The 18,427-nt window shown below is 40.7% G+C and overlaps 2 protein-coding genes across 8 annotated transcripts in view; one reads left to right on the top strand and one right to left on the bottom strand.

Annotated features, from left to right (window-relative positions):
- Nucleotides 1-18,427, top strand: part of LOC147008552 (circadian locomoter output cycles protein kaput-like) — a 126,422-nt gene that overhangs the window by 58,429 nt on the left and 49,566 nt on the right. For all 7 annotated transcript variants that reach the window (XM_085863972.1, XM_085863971.1, XM_085863969.1 and 4 more), the window contains 5 exons: nt 317-423; nt 8,977-9,124; nt 12,860-12,938; nt 14,714-15,035; nt 16,214-16,246. In XM_085863972.1, the coding sequence (XP_085720098.1) occupies nt 317-423; nt 8,977-9,124; nt 12,860-12,938; nt 14,714-15,035; nt 16,214-16,246 (689 nt within the window). The remainder of the gene's footprint in view (nt 1-316; nt 424-8,976; nt 9,125-12,859; nt 12,939-14,713; nt 15,036-16,213; nt 16,247-18,427) is intronic.
- TMEM165 (transmembrane protein 165) overlaps nt 14,858-18,427 on the bottom strand; it is a 96,316-nt gene continuing 92,746 nt past the window's right edge. Inside the window, exons 8-9 of the mRNA XM_085863987.1 lie at nt 17,123-17,214; nt 14,858-14,971 (exon numbers count right to left, since the gene is read on the bottom strand). Of these exons, the coding sequence (XP_085720113.1) occupies nt 17,136-17,214 (79 nt within the window). The 3' untranslated portion in view covers nt 14,858-14,971; nt 17,123-17,135. The remainder of the gene's footprint in view (nt 14,972-17,122; nt 17,215-18,427) is intronic.

Genomic DNA, 18,427 nt, shown 5'->3' with positions numbered 1-18,427 from the left:
TAAAATGGAGGTGTTAAGGGAGATGGGTCTTTCATTTATTTTGGTGGGGGAGGGAGTCTTGCAAAAAGGTTAAAATAAAACAACAGTTTTACATTAAACTCTTTTTGTACATCTTACACAGTTAGCCAACACCACTGGACCAACTCGAGCTATGCCAGCTGTATTATCAGCCAGATTTGGTCCAGCATCATTGGCTACCTGGGTATGGCCACTATGCGATATTACCTTGATATTCACGTGCAGTCCTGGAATTGAACCTGGGATCATGGCACCATTAACAAGAGCTCAGATTGAAGGTTGCTGCATTTCATTTCAGAGCTTACAACATCATTGGCTATTTGCCCTTTGAGATCCTTGGAACATCTGGCTATGACTACTATCACGTGGATGATCTGGAGAAGGTTGCTCAATGTCATGAAAGCTGTGAGTACAGGTTTTCTCTGATTCTAGTCGTTTTCTAACTCTCTATTTCTAGTTTATTTATACTTTTGCTCATTTATATCTTTATCTGAAGGGTTATTTTTTTTTTTGCTGGCTTCAGAATCCTTGCATTCAATGTCTTTCTTTCATCTTTAAGGGCTTTTTACCTGAGTAATAGAACTGAGAAAATAGCAGTGAGGACCAGGAGGGCAGACAGAATAGACAAAGAACAGACAGGCTGACAGACAGATAGATAGGACAAAAACAAGGGATCTCAGCAGGGCACTAACATGGATCACTCGATAAAAGAGGAAGTGTACAATGACATGCCTGGTGTTAGTTTAATGGTTATGGTGGTGGGCTTAGGATCCGAGGATCCTGAGTTCAAATCCCCCTCGGATGTTGAATTAATACCTGGTGGGGTTGACTCTGCTTGTCATCCTTCCGAGGTTGGCAAAATGAGTGCCAGCTTGCTGGTATCCTGTGTCGGAGTGGTGACTCGTTCAGAATTGTGCCCAATAGCCAAGGAGACTGCTTGGTCAGCACCAACGCTCTGCACAGAGTATGATCCCAATGGATGGATGGATGGTGCAATGACCACATGCATTTAAAAAAATTAAAATAACATCAGTCATCGACAGTGGTTGAGGGATGCTGATTGGTGTGTGTGTGTGTGTGTGTGTGTGTGTGTGTGTGTGCTTACATACACACACATGCATACACAAACACACACACATACATACACACACACACACACACACACACACACACACACACACACACACACACACACACACGTGTTCTGGAATTATTATTTTTTGGCAAACCAGTTTTTAAATGATTTGCCAAATGATTTTCCTTTTTGCCACACTTCATTTTTTTTGTTTTGCTTTCTTGTGACATTTCATTTGAATTACTGACGTCATCAAACTTGATTGATTGAAACAACTCAGAAACCGTCCGTGAATTTACCTTGAAGAGGCAGACATGGACAAAAAGAAAATTAATGAAGAGGAGGGTGAGGAAGAGGGGGAATAACCTGATAACCAGAAAACATGGAAGGAGGTTGGCTTGGGGGGGGGTGAATGAGGGGAGAGTTGATCGTGCATATGGATGGGGGATGACCTGAGATTGTGCTGAACAGCTGTCTTGAAGCAATGGTAGGAAGAATGACATTGAGAAGACTGAGGAAGTTGGTTCCACAGGTGAGAGAGAAAAGAGGAACAAATGAGTGGAGGTGAGCAATGAGCCTGGATTTTGGGAGTTTAACAGGTGGATTACTGGCAGACTTAATGTACCCCACAGAAACCTTAGAGGGGCAGAGCACAGAAAGGGCAGAGGGTGCAAGGCCAGAAAGGAAGTGGTATAAGACAGAGACCACCTACTTGTCTGTGATGTGAAAGTAACAGGTCCAGAGATTCAGCTTCAAAATTGGAGATACCAATGATTTTGAAGGCCTTCGTTTTCACAGTGTCAAGCTGAACAAGATGCAAGGCAGGGGTACCAGCCCAGAGGGTAGAGCAGCCTTCCATCAAACTGTGGATGAAGGCCTTGTAAGTTGCTAAAAGTTTTGATGTGCCAAGAAAAGACTTTGTACGATGGAGGATGCCCAATCGGCAGCTGGCTTTTCACGTCAACTTCGATATGTGGTTTGCCCAAGAAGAATCATGAGTGACGGTTCGGCCCAAACGTTTGAGTGACTGAACTTCTTTGACAGGTTTGTTGAGGAAGTAGATGGGAGGGTTCACCAGACCGTGTTTCCAGAAAGACAGAGTGAGAGATTTGTCAGGATTGAAAGACATATTTTAAGTGTTGGACAAGCAACTGATTTGATCAGCATGTCCAGAGAGGGAAGCTGCTGCCTGCCAATCTGAGGAATGAGGGATGGTGGAGGGTGGAGTCATCAGAAAAGAGATAAAGAGAATTTCCCAGACTCATAAAAATCATTGATGAAGATTAGGAATAGGATGGGGCCCAGAACACTGAATTGTGACATTCCAGCCTTCACAGAGAGAAGATATTAGAGGATACCGTTGAGAGCTACATGTTGACTATGAGAGTGGATGGACTGGGCAAGCCATGAGAGGAGTTGGGTTGAATGCCATCGGCAGAGAGTTTGGAGATCAAGGCGGGGTTTCGGACTGTATCAAATGCTCGAGATATGTCTAGATCAAGACGGCTCCGATCTCTTATCTGAGATTGAGGGCCTCCATCAATTGTTTAGAGAGCAGAAGCAAAATATCCAGTGTAAAGTTTGAATTGTCTGAGAACTGGTTGTCTGAGATCAGGCTACTGAAGAAAAGGAAGCATTTGATATCGACTGTGATGATGGATTCCATGATATGAAGGAAGCTGATATTTCTGTGGTTTAGAGAATCTGTTTTTGCACCTTTCAGTGACGATGGGTGACTTCCAAGCAGATGGAAGATGACCGAGGGCAAATGATAACGTGGACAGAATGGGAAAGAGGACGTGCAAGAGCAGCAGAGAAGGTTTTTAGACACGTGCGCTGATGCTGTCTGGTCCAATTGCAGAATCAATGTCGATTGTTGCCAGAAACCTCTCCACCTTCTCAGTTGAGAAAGACATATGGTCCAGGAGCATTTGGGTGTGACTGGGTCGGGTGGGTACAGCGACCGAGGGCTTGGGGATGCGACGTTTGGAAATTTGATAAAGTTGAGATGTTTTGCTTGTTGGCACATCTTTGTTCCAAGAGTTTTTTTTTTTCATGACTGTCACTGAACCTTGGACAGGCTCTAATTGTAGTTTGTTTGTTTCCCAGCATAGTTTTCAAAATTTCAGTGAGGTTCTGATCCCTAACTATCACTGGCACAATGGCAGCATTCTTTGGCTTCAGGATTCTCTTGATGTCATTTTTCAGTTCCTTGTACTTGGTCGTTTTTGGAATTTCTGCTTTATTTCACACCAATTAAATCTACCACCGAAGGTGGAAGGAGGTTATGTTTTCACCCCTGTTTGTTTGTTTGTTTGTTAGTTGCAAAATCGAAGATTTTTTTTAATGTATATTGGTCAGTCGATTTTGTTATTCTGTCCGTTTGTCAATCGTCTACAGGTCAAAATTTAAAACCGATCCTCATGAAACTTCACGAAGTTCTGGAGTTCGTCTCAACTGAGAAGCCTATTGATTTTGATCATTTTGAAGTCAGATTTCTAAAATCATCATTTTTCATCTGATTGACGTGAAATTTGAACAGGATTTGCATATTGTGTGACTGAATTGCGAAACCATCTATTTTTGAGATCAAAAGGTCAACTCAAGATCAAACTTCAAAAATCATCAATTTTTATCTGAATATTGTCAATTTTCATCCGATTGACTTGAAAATTTAACAGCACTTACATAGTGCATTATTGAATTGGGAAAGCAACTATTTTTGAGGTCAAAAGGTCAAAGGTAAACTCAAGGTCAACCTTCTAAAATCAATTTCAATCTGAGAAATCAATTTTCATCCGATTGACTTAAAAATTTAACAGCACTTACATAGTGCATTATTCAATTGGGAAAGCAACTATTTTTGAGGTCAAAAGGTCAAAGGTAAACTCAAGGTCAACCTTCTAAAATCAATTTCATTCTGAGAAATCAATTTTCATCCAATTGACCTGAGCTTTGATTAAGATTGTCAGTTTGAATCTCAATGAAATGGACAATTTGATGTTTCCATGACAACCGTTGGAGACGGGGGTGGACTTTGCAAGTATCGTGCTCTGTACGACATCTTTTTCTTGTTTGTGTGTTTGTTGGTGAACAAAATATATTTAAAAGTTGTGGATGGATTTGAACGAAATTTTGTGGAGAGCTTTCATATCTGACAGGGTTGAAATGATTAGATTTTGGTGAAGATCCAGATCCGGATCCGACTACTATAATTTTTTTTTCAGTGATTCTTCACCAGTTAGAGATCGGGCCAAAAATGACAGAAAGCAGGATATCTCAAAAAGTTGTGGATGGATTCAGACAAAACATGGCGGACAAGTTGGGTGTTTGACAAGGAAGAAGTGATTCGATTTTGGTGAAGATCGGAATCCGGATCCGGATCCAATAATTTTTTTCAGTGATTCTTCACCATTGAGTAATCGGGCTAAAATGATATGTAGCGCAATATTTCAAAAAGTTACAGACAAATTTGGACTAAACTTGGTGGATGAGTTGGTTAGGTGACAAGACCAAGCTCATTAAATTTTAGTTCAGGTCCGAATCCAGATCCGGCCTTTCAGTGAGATAAAAAAAAACTTAACCTTTGACCTTTGACCTCAAAATCAATAAACTTCTCAAATTGAGACGACCTCAACAACTTCGTGAAGTTTCATGATGGGTTTTAAATTGCGACCAGTAGGAGATTGACAGACAAACAAACGGACAGACAAACATGCAGAACTAGAATGGGCACTCGGTAGAGCGCATACCTTCGCCTCCGCTACTTTTTACCTTCGCATTCTGCAAAAGGTTATGTTTTGGTCGCTGTGTATTTATTTATTTGTCAATATGTGTGTTTGTTTGTAATTTGCATAACTCAGAAAGTATTAAACCGAATTGCATGAAATTTGGTGGGATGATTTGCGATTATCCGAGGACGATTTGATTAGATTTTGGCAGCGATCGGGTCAAAGGTCAAGGTCATGAAAAGGTCAAAAACACACTTTTGAGCATAACTTCCTTCATAATAGAGCTATTGACATGCAACCACCGCCAAATTGTTGCATGACGAAATACCTTTCAGGTGCCTCGTGTCGGATTTGATGTGACGTCATCGGAAGTGCGTCAAAATGATGTCACAAGATGACGTAAATTTTCAATTTTCGACCACATCAGTTTTGATCATACCGTTTTGTAGAACTTACCTTAACGACGCCACACACCAAATTTGACGTCGATCGGACTGACCGTTATGACGTCATTGACGTTTGAACATGACGTTTTTCAATTGTGGCTAAAATGTCCTGATATTTTACATTCAAATATCTATGTAATTTATAAAGGAAAGTCTCCCAAATCCAGGTATTAGGATCAGTACCAAAATATCTGTTTATTGATGTACAGGTTTTGCCAATTAACTCTGTAGTCAAGGTCAAGGTCACACACAAGGTCAAAATATACTTGTAGGCATAACTTCAGATCTAATAGAGCAATTGACATGAAACCAACGTTAAAACGTTCAGTGAACTAAGAGCTTTCAGAATGGTTGTCCCCGATTGGACGTGACGTCACCGGAAGGGCGTCAAAAGATGACGTCATTTTTCAACTTTTTAATTTTTCAGTCTTTATCATTCCATTTTATTGGACTGCCCTCAAGGAGGTCACACACCAAATTTGACATCAATCAGACTGACGGTTGTGACGTCATGGACGTTTTAAAGTGACATTTTTCAAATGTGCCGGAAAAAAAGTTGCGGCGGCGAAGGTATGCGCTCTACTGAGTGCCCGTTCTAGTTACCTTTGTATTAAGTTGTCCACAACGCATCTCAATGCAAATAAGCATTTCGTGACCCCCATGACCTTTGACCCACAACCGCTACCTAGGGTGACAATAGTACTATACCTTGTGTCATTTCAGAAGATGGGGAATTGAACACTGAACAATTTGGAGTTAATTTGATGTAAATCGGAAACATATTAACCATTTTCATCATGAAAAAAACGATGTTGACCTTTTTGGGACCTTGACCTTTTATCCGATCGCTCCCAAAATCTAATGGATTTGTCCTTTCATGATGCCAAACAAATCCAAAACAATTAAAGCCTCTCTGCGTTTTGTTTTTTTTTGCGTTAAGTTGTCCACAACGCTTCCCAATCAAAAACTCCATTTTGGTTACCCCCTTGACCTTTGACTTCCACAGACTAACTAGGGTTGCAAACACTATACCATATGCTATATCACTGGATCGGGATTTGAATACTGAACATTTTGGACTTAATTTGATATAAATCGGAACAAAATTGACACTTTAATCGCAAAAAAACGATTTTGACCTTTTTGTGACCTTGACCTTGACCTTTGATCCGATCGCTCCCAAAATCTAATCGATTTGTCCTCTCATGATGTCAAACAAGTCCACAAAATTTCATGACAATCTGCTAAGTGGTTTTTCCGTCATGTTGTCCACGACGCTGCCCAATGAAAAATGCTTTGTGGTGACCCCCTTGACCTTTGACCTCCAACGGCTAACTCGGGTTACAAGAACACCATATAATATGTTATATTTGAGGATAGGGCATTGGATACTGATCATTTTGGCATTAATTTGATGTAAATTGGAATAAAATTGACTGTTATCACGAAAATAAAAATGTTTGACCTTTTTGTGACCTTGACCTTGACCTTTGATCCGATCGCTCCTAAAATCTACTCGATTTGTCTTTTCATGACAGCAAACCTTCCCACACAATTTCAAGCTAATCCGCTGTAAAGTTTTTGTATAAAGTGATCCAAAACATTGTTAATACCATTTTTTGTGACCCCCCCCTTGACCTTTGACCCCCAACCGCTACCTAGAGTAATTACGCCACACTTTCATGTGGCATAGCCTAGAATGTAGAATTGAGTAATGAACATTTTGGTGTTGGTTTTATCTCGTTCGGATAAAAATTGACCGCGTTATGACGAAAAAACGATTCTGACCTTTTCGTGACCGTGACCTTGACCTTTAATCCGATCGCTCCCAAAAGCTTTGCCTGGCGTCCTTGAGTAAGTGCACATCATCTCTGAAAATTTCATGCAAATCGGTCCAGCAGTTTTTTGCGCAATGTTGTCCGCACACATATTTACCAATAAATAAATACACAGGGGTCAATACAATACCTTCGTCAAACGAGGTTTGCGAAGGTAATAGCAAAATCGACTGACCAATATACTTGGAAAAATCTTCAATTTTGCAAGTAATAAACAGACAGACTTCACCTTTGGTGGTGGAGGTAATCAGTGAATTTTGATTTGTACATGTTTTTTGCAAGTATTCCTGACATGTAACCTCCTTCAACTCTCACAGTGTTTAGTTTGAGCTCTTCAGTTATGAACTAGAAGGGCAATCGGTAGAGCGCATACCTCCGCCAGGCTGATTAGTTTACGTTTGGTATCCCACTGACAGGCCAGATCTGTATTCGGACCTGAACTAAAATTTAATGAGCTTGTTCTTGTCACCGAACCAAGTCATCCACCAAGTTTTGTCGGAATCAGTCTTTAACTTTTTGAAATACCGTGCCATATATTATTTTAGCCCGATCACTCAATGGTGAAGAATTACTGAAAAAGATTCTAGGATCCGGATCCGGATCTTCACGAAAATCAAATCAATTCTTCCTTGTCACATACCCAACCTGCTCACCAAGTTTCGTCCAAATCCGTCCACAACTTTTTGAAACATCATACTACATATCATTTTCTCGGATCGTCACTCAATGGTGAAGAATCACTTTAAAATTCTCATATCCACATCTGGATTCAGATCTTCACCAAAATCGAATCAATTCTTCCTTTTGCACAATCAACGTGTCCAACAAGTTTCGTCCGAATCCGTCCGCAACTTTTTAAGATATCCTGCTCTATGTCGATTTTTTTTTTTTGGCCCTATTTCCCAATGTTGAAAAAATCACTTTAAAAATTCTCGGATCCAGATCCAGATTCGGATCTTCACCAAAATCTCATCATTTCATCCTTGTCACATACCCGAGCTCTCCACAAAATTTCGTCCAAATCCGTCCACAACTTTTTGAGCTGTTCTGCACACACACAAACAAACAAAGACAGACAGGGGTGAAAACATAACTTCCATCCACCTTCGGTGGCGGAGGTAATAAAAAGTAAATTTGGAAAAATTGTTTCGACATAATTTGTAATTCATCTAAATGTGACATTATTGGTCGGGGGTGAATACTTTTGCAAGCCACTGTCAATGGTTTTCCCGAATTAGGCCTCCTCAGACGTTTTGAAAAAAAAAAAAATTCATCGGACAAAAGAATATGACTGGTGCTTTCCGCTCCAAGCATGCAAAACCTGCACTTCTCCAATTGACCGGATTCTGTCATTTTCTTCGCGTCTCACTTGTTTTTTGTTGTGTTTTTGGAAACAAACATTTTCATGTTTGGCTTGAGATTTAGTTATTGCGATGGATGTTCAGATAATGTTGTATTCAATTGTGGAGACTCAATTCCATTCTATACCTTGAATTGGGTGGGCATGGTCAGACCAGATTATATATATATATATATATATATATATATATATATATATATATATATATATATATATATATATATATATGCTGATATAATAAATACACAGATCCTCAAGTTTGTAAAAGTGTATCAACAATACTACTTAGCCCTTTGAACCCTGAGCTCCTTGGACTTTCGGCTCCACCACCCTGGGCTCCTTGGAGAAAAATCCGGCCACTCGGGGATATGGAGTTTTGATGAGCGGCTGGTAAAATGGCCGCTAGGGTTCAAAGGGTCAATACAATTACCTTGTTTTTCACAATGTTCTAATTTGATTGTGCAGCAATTGTCTCAATCTTTTGTTGCCTTGACTTTTTGGCCTACAGTGCGGCTTTACGGGAAAGGTACTTCTTGCCACTACCGTTTCCTTACAAAGGGTCAGCAGTGGCTGTGGTTGCAGACACAGCATTTCATTTCATACCACCAGTGGAGCTCACGGCCTGAATTTGTTGTCTGCACACATACTGTTATTAGGTGAGCTTAAGCACCCAACATTTACTTATTATCTATTCGTGGAGGAAAGTTATCTTGATTACGATGGGGATGATTACTCTAACCGAAGGAGAGGGTATTGCATTTCGGTCCATTTGTTTGTTACTTGCAAAATCGAAGATTTTTCAAGTATATTGGTTAGTCGATTTTGTTTGTCTGTCTGTCTGTTTGTTTGTCTGTTTGTCGCCTACAGGTCACAATTTTAAACCGATCTTCACAAAACTTCACCACATGTTAGAGTTTGTCATAAGGAAGAAGCCGAGTGTTTTTGAGGTCAAAAGGTCAACATAGGCCCAAGGTCAACAACTTAGGTGGTATTTCTAAAATCCTCAATTTTCATCCGATTGACTTGAAATTTGAAGAGGATTTATATTTCAGGTCACTGAATTCAACCACCAATTATTTTGGAGGTCAACATGGACCAAAAGGTCACCATAGGTGGAATTTCTAAAATTGTCAATTTTCATCCGATTCACTTGTTATTTGAAGAGGAGTTGCATATTTGGTCATTGAATTCAACCGCCAATTATTTTGGAGATCCACACGGGCCAAAAGGTCAACATAGGTGGAATTTCTAAAATTGTCAATTTTCATCCGATTCACTTGAAATTTGAAGAGTATTTGCATATTTGGTCATTTAATTCAACCACCAATTATTTTTGAGGTCAAATTTGTTTTACGAATTTTGCAAGTTTCATGCTCTGCACAACGTCGTCTTCTTATTTGTTTTTGTGCAGGATATCTCAAAATGTTATCGATGGATCCAGATGAAATTTGGTTGGCAGGTTGGGTGTGTGACAATAACGAACTGAGTAGATTTTGGTGAAGATCCGGATCCGGATCCGATAATTTTTTAAGTGATTCTTCACCATTGAGAGATGGTGCAAACCAATATATGGCATGGTATCTCAAAAAGTTGTGGCTGGATTTGGATTAAATTTGGTGGACATGTTGGCTGTGTGACAAGGAAGAAATGATTCAATTTCAGTGAAGATCCGAATCTGGATCTGGATACGATAACTTATTTATTTTTTTTCGTGATTCTTCACCATTGAGAGATCGGGCCAAAAACGATATTTAGCATGATATTTCAAAAACGTATTGGGCTTGATATGTTCTCGTGGATCAGGCATTACGTGGTGGAGATATGCGTTCTTCTGAGTACCCTTCTAGTAAATTATGTAACACACCAGTACACAAGCACCACACAAAATACACTACACAAAAACCACACATAACAAGTCCTGGCAAGGGTCTGCAATCTCTGATTGCTTTTTTTTTCTCGTTTGTATTGATTTATATTGCAAATAATTGCTTTTGGAGTTGAAGGAAGTTGTTGATTTCGATGCACTCAATAATTTGTCAATGGAAAAAAGGTTAAATATAGAAAAAATTTTTACATTCAATGCCACCCCACTGGACAACCCACGAATTTGGCACTCCCGGTATAGTAAAGAAATTCCAAGCTGCCGCCCTAAGCCAGAGAACCTTGGACTTCAGCCAGCTTGCTTCCTGCAACAGAAATTGTTATAAACTAGCTCAAAAATTCCTACTTGGGTTTCAAGTTGGCAGGAGACCATCATCTCATATTGTCCCCATCCCTACTCACGATTTTTTTCTACCCCCATTAACTACTTCTATAGTAACCCTCATAATTGTACCTTTCTTCCCCGCCTCTCTCTTCTCATTCCCTTGCTTGTCTGATGTGTCTCCCTGCTTCCCCACCGTCAGTACCTTGCCTTTCTGTCTCCCTACTCTTCCATGATCTGAGATGTATTAGAAAAACGACAACAATACGATTTGAAAAGTAGTTGAAGAAAACAAAGGCTAAGAAACAGCTTAACATGTAAGCACATTGCATTATGTGAAAAAGGAAGTGAGTGACACAATGTTGGCAGACTGCAGAGCTTGACATTTGTTCAAGGTTATTATCTTCTGCTGTCATTGTGTGTTACTATTTCACACTGAGTTGAGCTTTCTTCCATCCTTGTGTGAATTTTAATTTTTTTTACTGCTAATTACTAATCTGTTCAAGACTCATTGTAAACAGCAAATTGTTTTAATTGTTTTAAGTAAATAAGAATTACATATGATTAATTTCTTAGATATCCCAGGTGCTGCAAGATTATAGTTTAAATACAAAATTTATAACCACATTTCATAACTGTGCAAAGCTGCTCTCCAAACAATTTTAATCATGACGAGCAAACTATCTGCCAGCCTTCTTCACGTATGGTCTTCTGAAGCTCTGAAAGCTCACGTCGCTCGATGCCGATTCCAATTTAAACACAATGGCACCCTGAAATGGCCTTTTGTGTTTCCAAAAACATACTTGGGAACATTCGTGAAGAGTAAACTCTTGGCCGTTGTCCTGAAGGATGGTGGCCTAACATCAGATTATATAATACCCTCAACAATATCGTAAAATGTACCTAAAGAGTGAATGTCTGCACAATTATTTGACAACCTCACTTAATCAGGGCAGAAACTAATTAATTGATACTCCGGTATTCAACGTCTTGGCAGACCTCAGTCACGTGACACGGCAGTGTGTGTTGTTGTCATTTGGCATTAATCATTATCTTCTCGTTCATCTTGAGACACAGTTTGCTGTGGTCGCAGATGCCACACAGATGTGCTCTCACTCTGTCCTCCATGAGAGGCCAACTCGTGGTTTTGAACCATGCTCTATCCTCTAAATTCTGATCACCAAGCGAGGAAGCAGCACATGTCATTACTCTTGCCAGAGGAAAGGGCATTGCATTTGTCCATTTGTTTGTCCACACATAATGTGCCAACTTGGACCACAGTTTTACACCTTATCTTTTTTTCGATCGCAGACCTCTCTATGCCTGGTGTTGGCTTAATAGTTAGGGTGGTGGGTTTAGGATCCTAGGATCCTGAGTTCAAATCCCCTTTGGCTGTTTAAGTAATACCAGGTGGGGTTGACTGTTCCTGTCATCCATCTGAGGTTGGCAAAATGAGTGTCAGCTTGCTGGTATCCTATGTCGGAGTGTTGACCTGTCCAGAATTGTGTCCAATAGCCAAGGAGACTACTTAGGCAGCACCAACACTCTGCACAAAGTATGGTCTTGATGGATGAATAGACCTCTATAACGTATGTGCAATAAAATATGTATGACAAAACCATACAAAATCTTTGATTGCTCTTTATAGTTCAAAAAAAGTCATTGGTACAACTCAGCCAGTGTCAGAATTGAACAGCTCCATCCTCCCACACTCAAAGTAGATGTGCCAACCACAATGCCATCTTTCCACCAAATGTGAAGTATTTGGTGGAAAGATGGCACAATAAAGTTAAATCCATTTATGCTTGCGTCAATGATGGCAGCACGAGTCCAAGTCACAGTGTCAAAGATGAATATGGACACCTTGTACAAGGGGGTGACGTAAGTGAAGATCCAATCACTGGTTAGTTGAACATTTCTCAATGTTGGAAAGGAAGAACAGAATTGAAATTATTAGTCAGAGTGATAAATTCGAAGGTGTTTCAAAATTGCTATTTTATGCAACTTTTTGGCTCCACGAAATGTAATGTTTCAGTATTCTTAAATAAATAAATAAATAAATAAATAAACAAACAAACAAGAAAGTGCCGTTCTTCCAAAGCTCCAGATTTCCCCTTAAGTTGGAAACATATTTTCAGTTTATCACGTGCTGTGTGTTTTCTTCTTTGGAACCTTTTTTCTTTCACAGTTACAATGAAGTTCTTGCCCAGGAAAGGATTCAAAATGAAGAATGTTTGAAAATTATATCTCACCACGACACACAAACAGTAAGTTTTATCTTTTATTAGTATGAGCTATAAAATTCGGATTATTGTTACAATCGGTTTGTCTTACGTCAACCAGTAATTAGATCTTGAGGCAAAATACAATGTTTGTCACATTGGTCAAATAAAGTGGTTCAATCAAAATAGTTACATTCATAGGAGGGGGTCTGTTGTTCATTGAATGCCTTAGCATCTTTGTGTTTTGCATTGTAATAGGACTTTCAACCACATATAGTTAGTGTTTGTGATGGGGTAAAGTTGTCTCGTGCAGTCCAGCTGGCTGAATGGGCCGAGCCATTTTAGCCGAGCCAGGGAGGGTAAGACTGTCTTTTCCTGTGCCCTGAGTTTGGCCGGGGGAGAGGGAGGCGCACCGAGCATCCCCAACTTCACCGTGGCTGGCCTGCTGTTAACTGCGTGCGCCCTGGTTCTTTCCACCCTCCCACACAACATGGGGGATAGGGGGGCTGAGGCGAAGAGGAAGAAACTTCAGCCCTCCAACATTTCTTGAGTGGGGGCTCCAGAATGGCTGCCCCGAGTGGTGGCAAACAAAGCGGCACCCTATTGTCCTGTGTTGCCAGAGAAAGACGGGCCTTGTACCATGATCGCCTCTGATTGTAAGAACCGGGGATGTGTGCCATTGCCCCATGCTGCTACCAGCCACTGGTTTTTGGGGTGGGGATGTGGGTGGGGGGTCATTTCATCAAGGCCAGAGCTCAGAAACCATTCACTTTCTCTCGTACATAGAGCTCAGCAACCATCTGTTGACTTTGAGGAACACCATGCTCCCAAACCACTTTATTGAACTTCACCACTTCCAGCATACAAGAATACCCATTGTCCAATTTTGGGATGAACTGTCAGCCTTTAATTATCTCACCCAGTTCATTGTGCATGACTGCTTGTGTATGGGCCCTTAGCCAGTAATTTATTTGTTTGTTAAGTATTGTGTTTATTGTCTTCATTTCTGGGATATCGTGCCATCTGTCTTGTGCATTATTAAATCGTTAATTTTTTTCCGAATGAGACATGTGCCTCCTGTTTCTGCCATCTCTCCCACATTGACCGATTTGGTTAAATGAAAACTCCTCGAGGGAAATAAATTAATCAGGGTAATCTCTATGTTTTGCTGGTAGACTGTTGAGACACATGCAAGAACCGAGGAACATCACGTTACCACTCGATTGGCATTTCGTCTAAATTTGGCTCTAAGCCGGCTATCTGTGGGATGTTCATTCCCAGCATTGTGGTTCTTTGAGTGGCCTTTGAATAAGGATATTTAAGTGGTTGTCCTATTTGCCAAAAGGTGGAGTATGTTGAAGATGTATGGTAATTTTTAAAAAGAGTAAGGAATTGTGTTGTGTCATGGACAAAATCTCTGCTTGGGCTCAGTTGTACTACATTCAGTAGGTGGGATTGATTGCGTGCGCACATGGCATATGTTGTGGACATGTAAAATCTGGGTGTGAACAATGGATCAATTGATCTCCTCCTGTGTCTAAGTTCCCCTGTATATTCATATGAGGATCCAGATTAACTCCTTTTTTTTTTTTTTGCATTAAGTGACCAACATGAAAAAGAATATGAAAATAATCCCCAAAAAATTCCACAAGCGATTAATTATTATTATTCTTTCTTTTATTACATCATGCAGAGCACATATCTCAAGAGTCGTTACCTAGTTAGGTAGTCATTTGCAATTGTGAAATGTCAATTTTATGAAGAGCAGAAAAACTATTTTTCAGGATTATCAGTTGCATATTATTCTGTCCTTTTCCTAGAGGCATCCTGAATTTCCTGAGAAATCTACCATGTGTGATGCACCATCTGTCTCAGGCCAAGTCTCTATCTCTTCTGAGTCTAGCCAAACAGAATCCAGCCAAAGTTGGACTTTTGCAGACCTTGGAGACAGTGAACAAATTTTCCCCACATCTCCACGGCTCTCTTCATCTCCATGCATGTCAAAACCAGACTCTGAGTGCTTGGTGGAAACAACAAACCAAACAAACTCTTTTGATTCTGTGTCTTCCTTTCTGGACCTGCTTTCCAGGAAGACAGTGGCAGAACCCTCATTAGACTCTACTCGATGCACGGAGCCTGGTGGTATTCATAACCTTTTCATTTTTGCACTTATAAAAACAGTTATTAAGCAAGAGAAACCGCTGCATGTGTTCAGTGTGTAAGGGCAATTTTATTGTGGAGGATAAACAAATGTTATTGTGGTTTTTCTTTATTTAATTGCTTTTTCTTACAACGAATGGGGCCAAAATGAGTCCTCAACTGAATAGTCAACTCAAATAAGGTGTTTGTATGAATACTAGTATAAAGGCCCATCAAAAATGATGGGTTAGAATTATTTTATTTGAAATATTCAAAGACACTGGAAGATATGTTTCGTAGCAAGAAGCGTTATTTTAAAACACGACGTGTACATATGTGACCGTTTTCTTTTTATCTTCTGGGACGTTTCGTTTTGAGGGTACAGCCTCGTGAGCATGTTAAAGTCTGAAGCCTCGGCCACGCGTCAGGTGTGATTATATATTCTTGATTCATCAGACATCCTACAACGGAAATGAACACCCGCTTTACTCTGCGCATGTTGCACATCACGTGCAGCGAATTTCACCTCCCTGCATCTTGTATTTATTGTTTTTTTTTTTTTAAGTTTCTGTACACCGCCATTGATGCCCAGTTGCAAGTCACCGTCGACATTCCCTATAGAAGAGATGTAATTACTCTTTTGAAAAATGTTTTTCAAGTTTTTTTGGGGGGGTTCTGAAAAATAGACCGTAGTGAATAGACAGTCATGTTGAAAAGATTGGCTTTAAAACCCCTTCTCAAATCGTCCATATGAAGGGGGACAGACAAATACACACTGTGTTTTATGGAGGCAAATTTCAAGGACACAACATAATAAGATTGGCGAGGGTTGGAGTAAAAGATAAGCGGTGGCGATCTGCACCGGTGAGTCCAATAGTCTGATCCACAAACGGGCAGTGTGTGATGGTCATGGGCAGTGCAAACTTGTACATTTGTCTCAGATGATCATTTTCATGTTTTTAATCAGCAAGATAAAGTGGCTACGTACAAATGAATGCAAGAAAATGTGATTGTAGTCAAACGTGATTCTGTCCATCTTGCCTGAGCCACATTATGCTCATAAACACATGACGAAGAACAAACACTAAACATGACCACAGGAGAGACAATGCTCATAAATGTTTGAATGGGCAAGCAGATAACAATGCTTGTTTGTTTTTTTTCTTTCATATCACATTTAGGAAAGCAAGGCGAACACAGGAAGGAGAAGGGAGGTATGTACAACGCACTTGTGATGAGAAAGGTCATTGTGCAGACATGCACCTGCAAACCCATACAAACACACCTAACATAAGACAGGTTTTTTCATGAATTGGTTCATCACAATAATGATAACTTGTTGAATAGTATCAGCTAAAATAATCATACACCTGAATTTAAAACTTTGAATAGCTTGTAAGTGAGTGACCATTTTTATGACTGCCTGGATCATCAGGTGGGTTCCATTGTTTATTGGAATTTTGACCCTTTGAGTTTCGAACTTATCCAAACAGTGGGTCCACAACCATGGTCATGTGTCCACATTAGTAGATTCACAACTTCAACTGTATCCACACAGTCAGTAAAAATCAAACAATGCAATCTCACTTTCAAACTTTGTACTTGTAGCATATTGCTTCACCTATAGTTGTTCACCTTCCTTGCTATAAGCTTTCATGGAATATAATACATTTGTAATCCTTATAAAACATTCATTTGTAACAATACTGTGACTGGATGTTTATGGGTTGGAGGTCTGGAGTTAGAATTCAAGGCCTTTTAATAGTACTCCACCAGTCCTCCATCACTCTGTGGATGAAGGCCTTTAGAGGTGGGTAGGAGTTCAGGCGTGCCAAGGAAGGACTTTGTATGAAGGAGGATGCCCAGTCGGCATCTGGCTTTGGAGGCCAACTTTGAAATCTGCTTTGCCCAAGAAAGATCATGGCTGATAGTGAGACCCAGGAGTTTGAATGACTGAACCTCCTCAAGAGGATTGTGAGAAAAGCAGATGGGGGAGGGGGATGGGGTTGCCATACGGTCCTTTCGGAGAGAGATAGTGAGAGTGATAGTGATATTTGTCAGGATTGAAAGACATATTCGAAGTGTTTTACCAGCTTGTGATTGTCAAAATCTGAAGAGAGGGGTCTGAAGGATGAAGATGTCATGGCAGAGGGTGGAGTCATCAGCAAAGAGATAGATTTTCCTAAGAGTGAGATAGATCATTGATGAAGGTCAGTAATGAAGAAAACACAAAAAACACTTAAGAAAAATGCAAAATGTTTTTTTTATTTTAATTATCAGATGGAAGACGAAATACTGGATTGGAGTCATCAGAAGGAACCCCAAGCAGTAAAGAGCAAAGATGTAGTCATCAGGAGGAACCTGGATAGGATGCAGGTTTCAACCACAACTCCACAACCCTCAAACCCATCCAGGCCCAGAACACGGCTCACATATACATACATACATATATATATATATATATATATATATATATATATATATATATATATATATATATATATATATATATATATATATATTGTTACGGTTTTCGCGCCCGCCGGCGTGCGACGGCCACGTAACTCGAATCGCGGCACGTCGCCCACCGGACGGACAATCCAGTCGTGACCCTCTCGGACTAACGCCGGGAACCAGTCACGGGTGGACCTTTCGGTCTCACCGCGATCGAGCCAATCAGCCCCCGCGTGGGATAGGGTTGCTCGCCAAATTCGAACTACCTAAGTACCCACGCGGAGGGTAGACCGGGCGATCGCACCTCGCCGCAGGTCGATTCTCGGGACACGGGCCACTTAGCGACCCGTTCCGTACTATGAGAATAGCGGAGCGGTGTTATCGTCGACCTCGGCGGTTCGATTAATTATCGGGGGTACTCAGCCCACTACCAACCCTTTACGTGAAGCAAGATGAGGGTTCAATGGGGGAAAAGACGAGCGAAGCGGGAGAACAGTTCAACAATAAAGCACATTTATTCGCGACGAACGGAAAGCACACAAATACAATTCCACCAAATGCACACAAAAAAGAAAACACAATTCCATTTACACAAAAAGCAAACATAAAAGTGAAAACACAGTGCAGAGCTAATACCGACTACCGAGCACACGGCAACACTTATACAATTCTACTTCACAGACGGCGCCGACAACACATACCCAAAACCAAGGAAAAGAACATCCCCCAAGAATGAGGTAGGCCTGAGGCCGAGACCGGGTCGGGCCTACCCGTCTGGTGATGAGACGCGGAGCGGCGATGGCCCCGCAACCCGCGGGCCTCGTGGACAGTGCCTGGCAGGGGGTGGGAACGGGGCCCCCTTGGTCGCACTATCTCAGCGCGGGGGGAAACAGGAGGGGGGTTGCTGATGCTCGGGGTATAGAGGATCTTTATTATCCCTG

This window comes from Eptatretus burgeri, chromosome 18, assembly GCF_056783735.1.
Source record: "Eptatretus burgeri isolate ZD-2024b chromosome 18, Ebu_testis_v1, whole genome shotgun sequence".
NCBI classification, from domain to species: Eukaryota; Metazoa; Chordata; class Myxini; order Myxiniformes; family Myxinidae; genus Eptatretus; species Eptatretus burgeri.
Note: the sequence above shows the minus strand (reverse complement) of the source record. Positions and strands in the feature narration are given on the sequence as shown.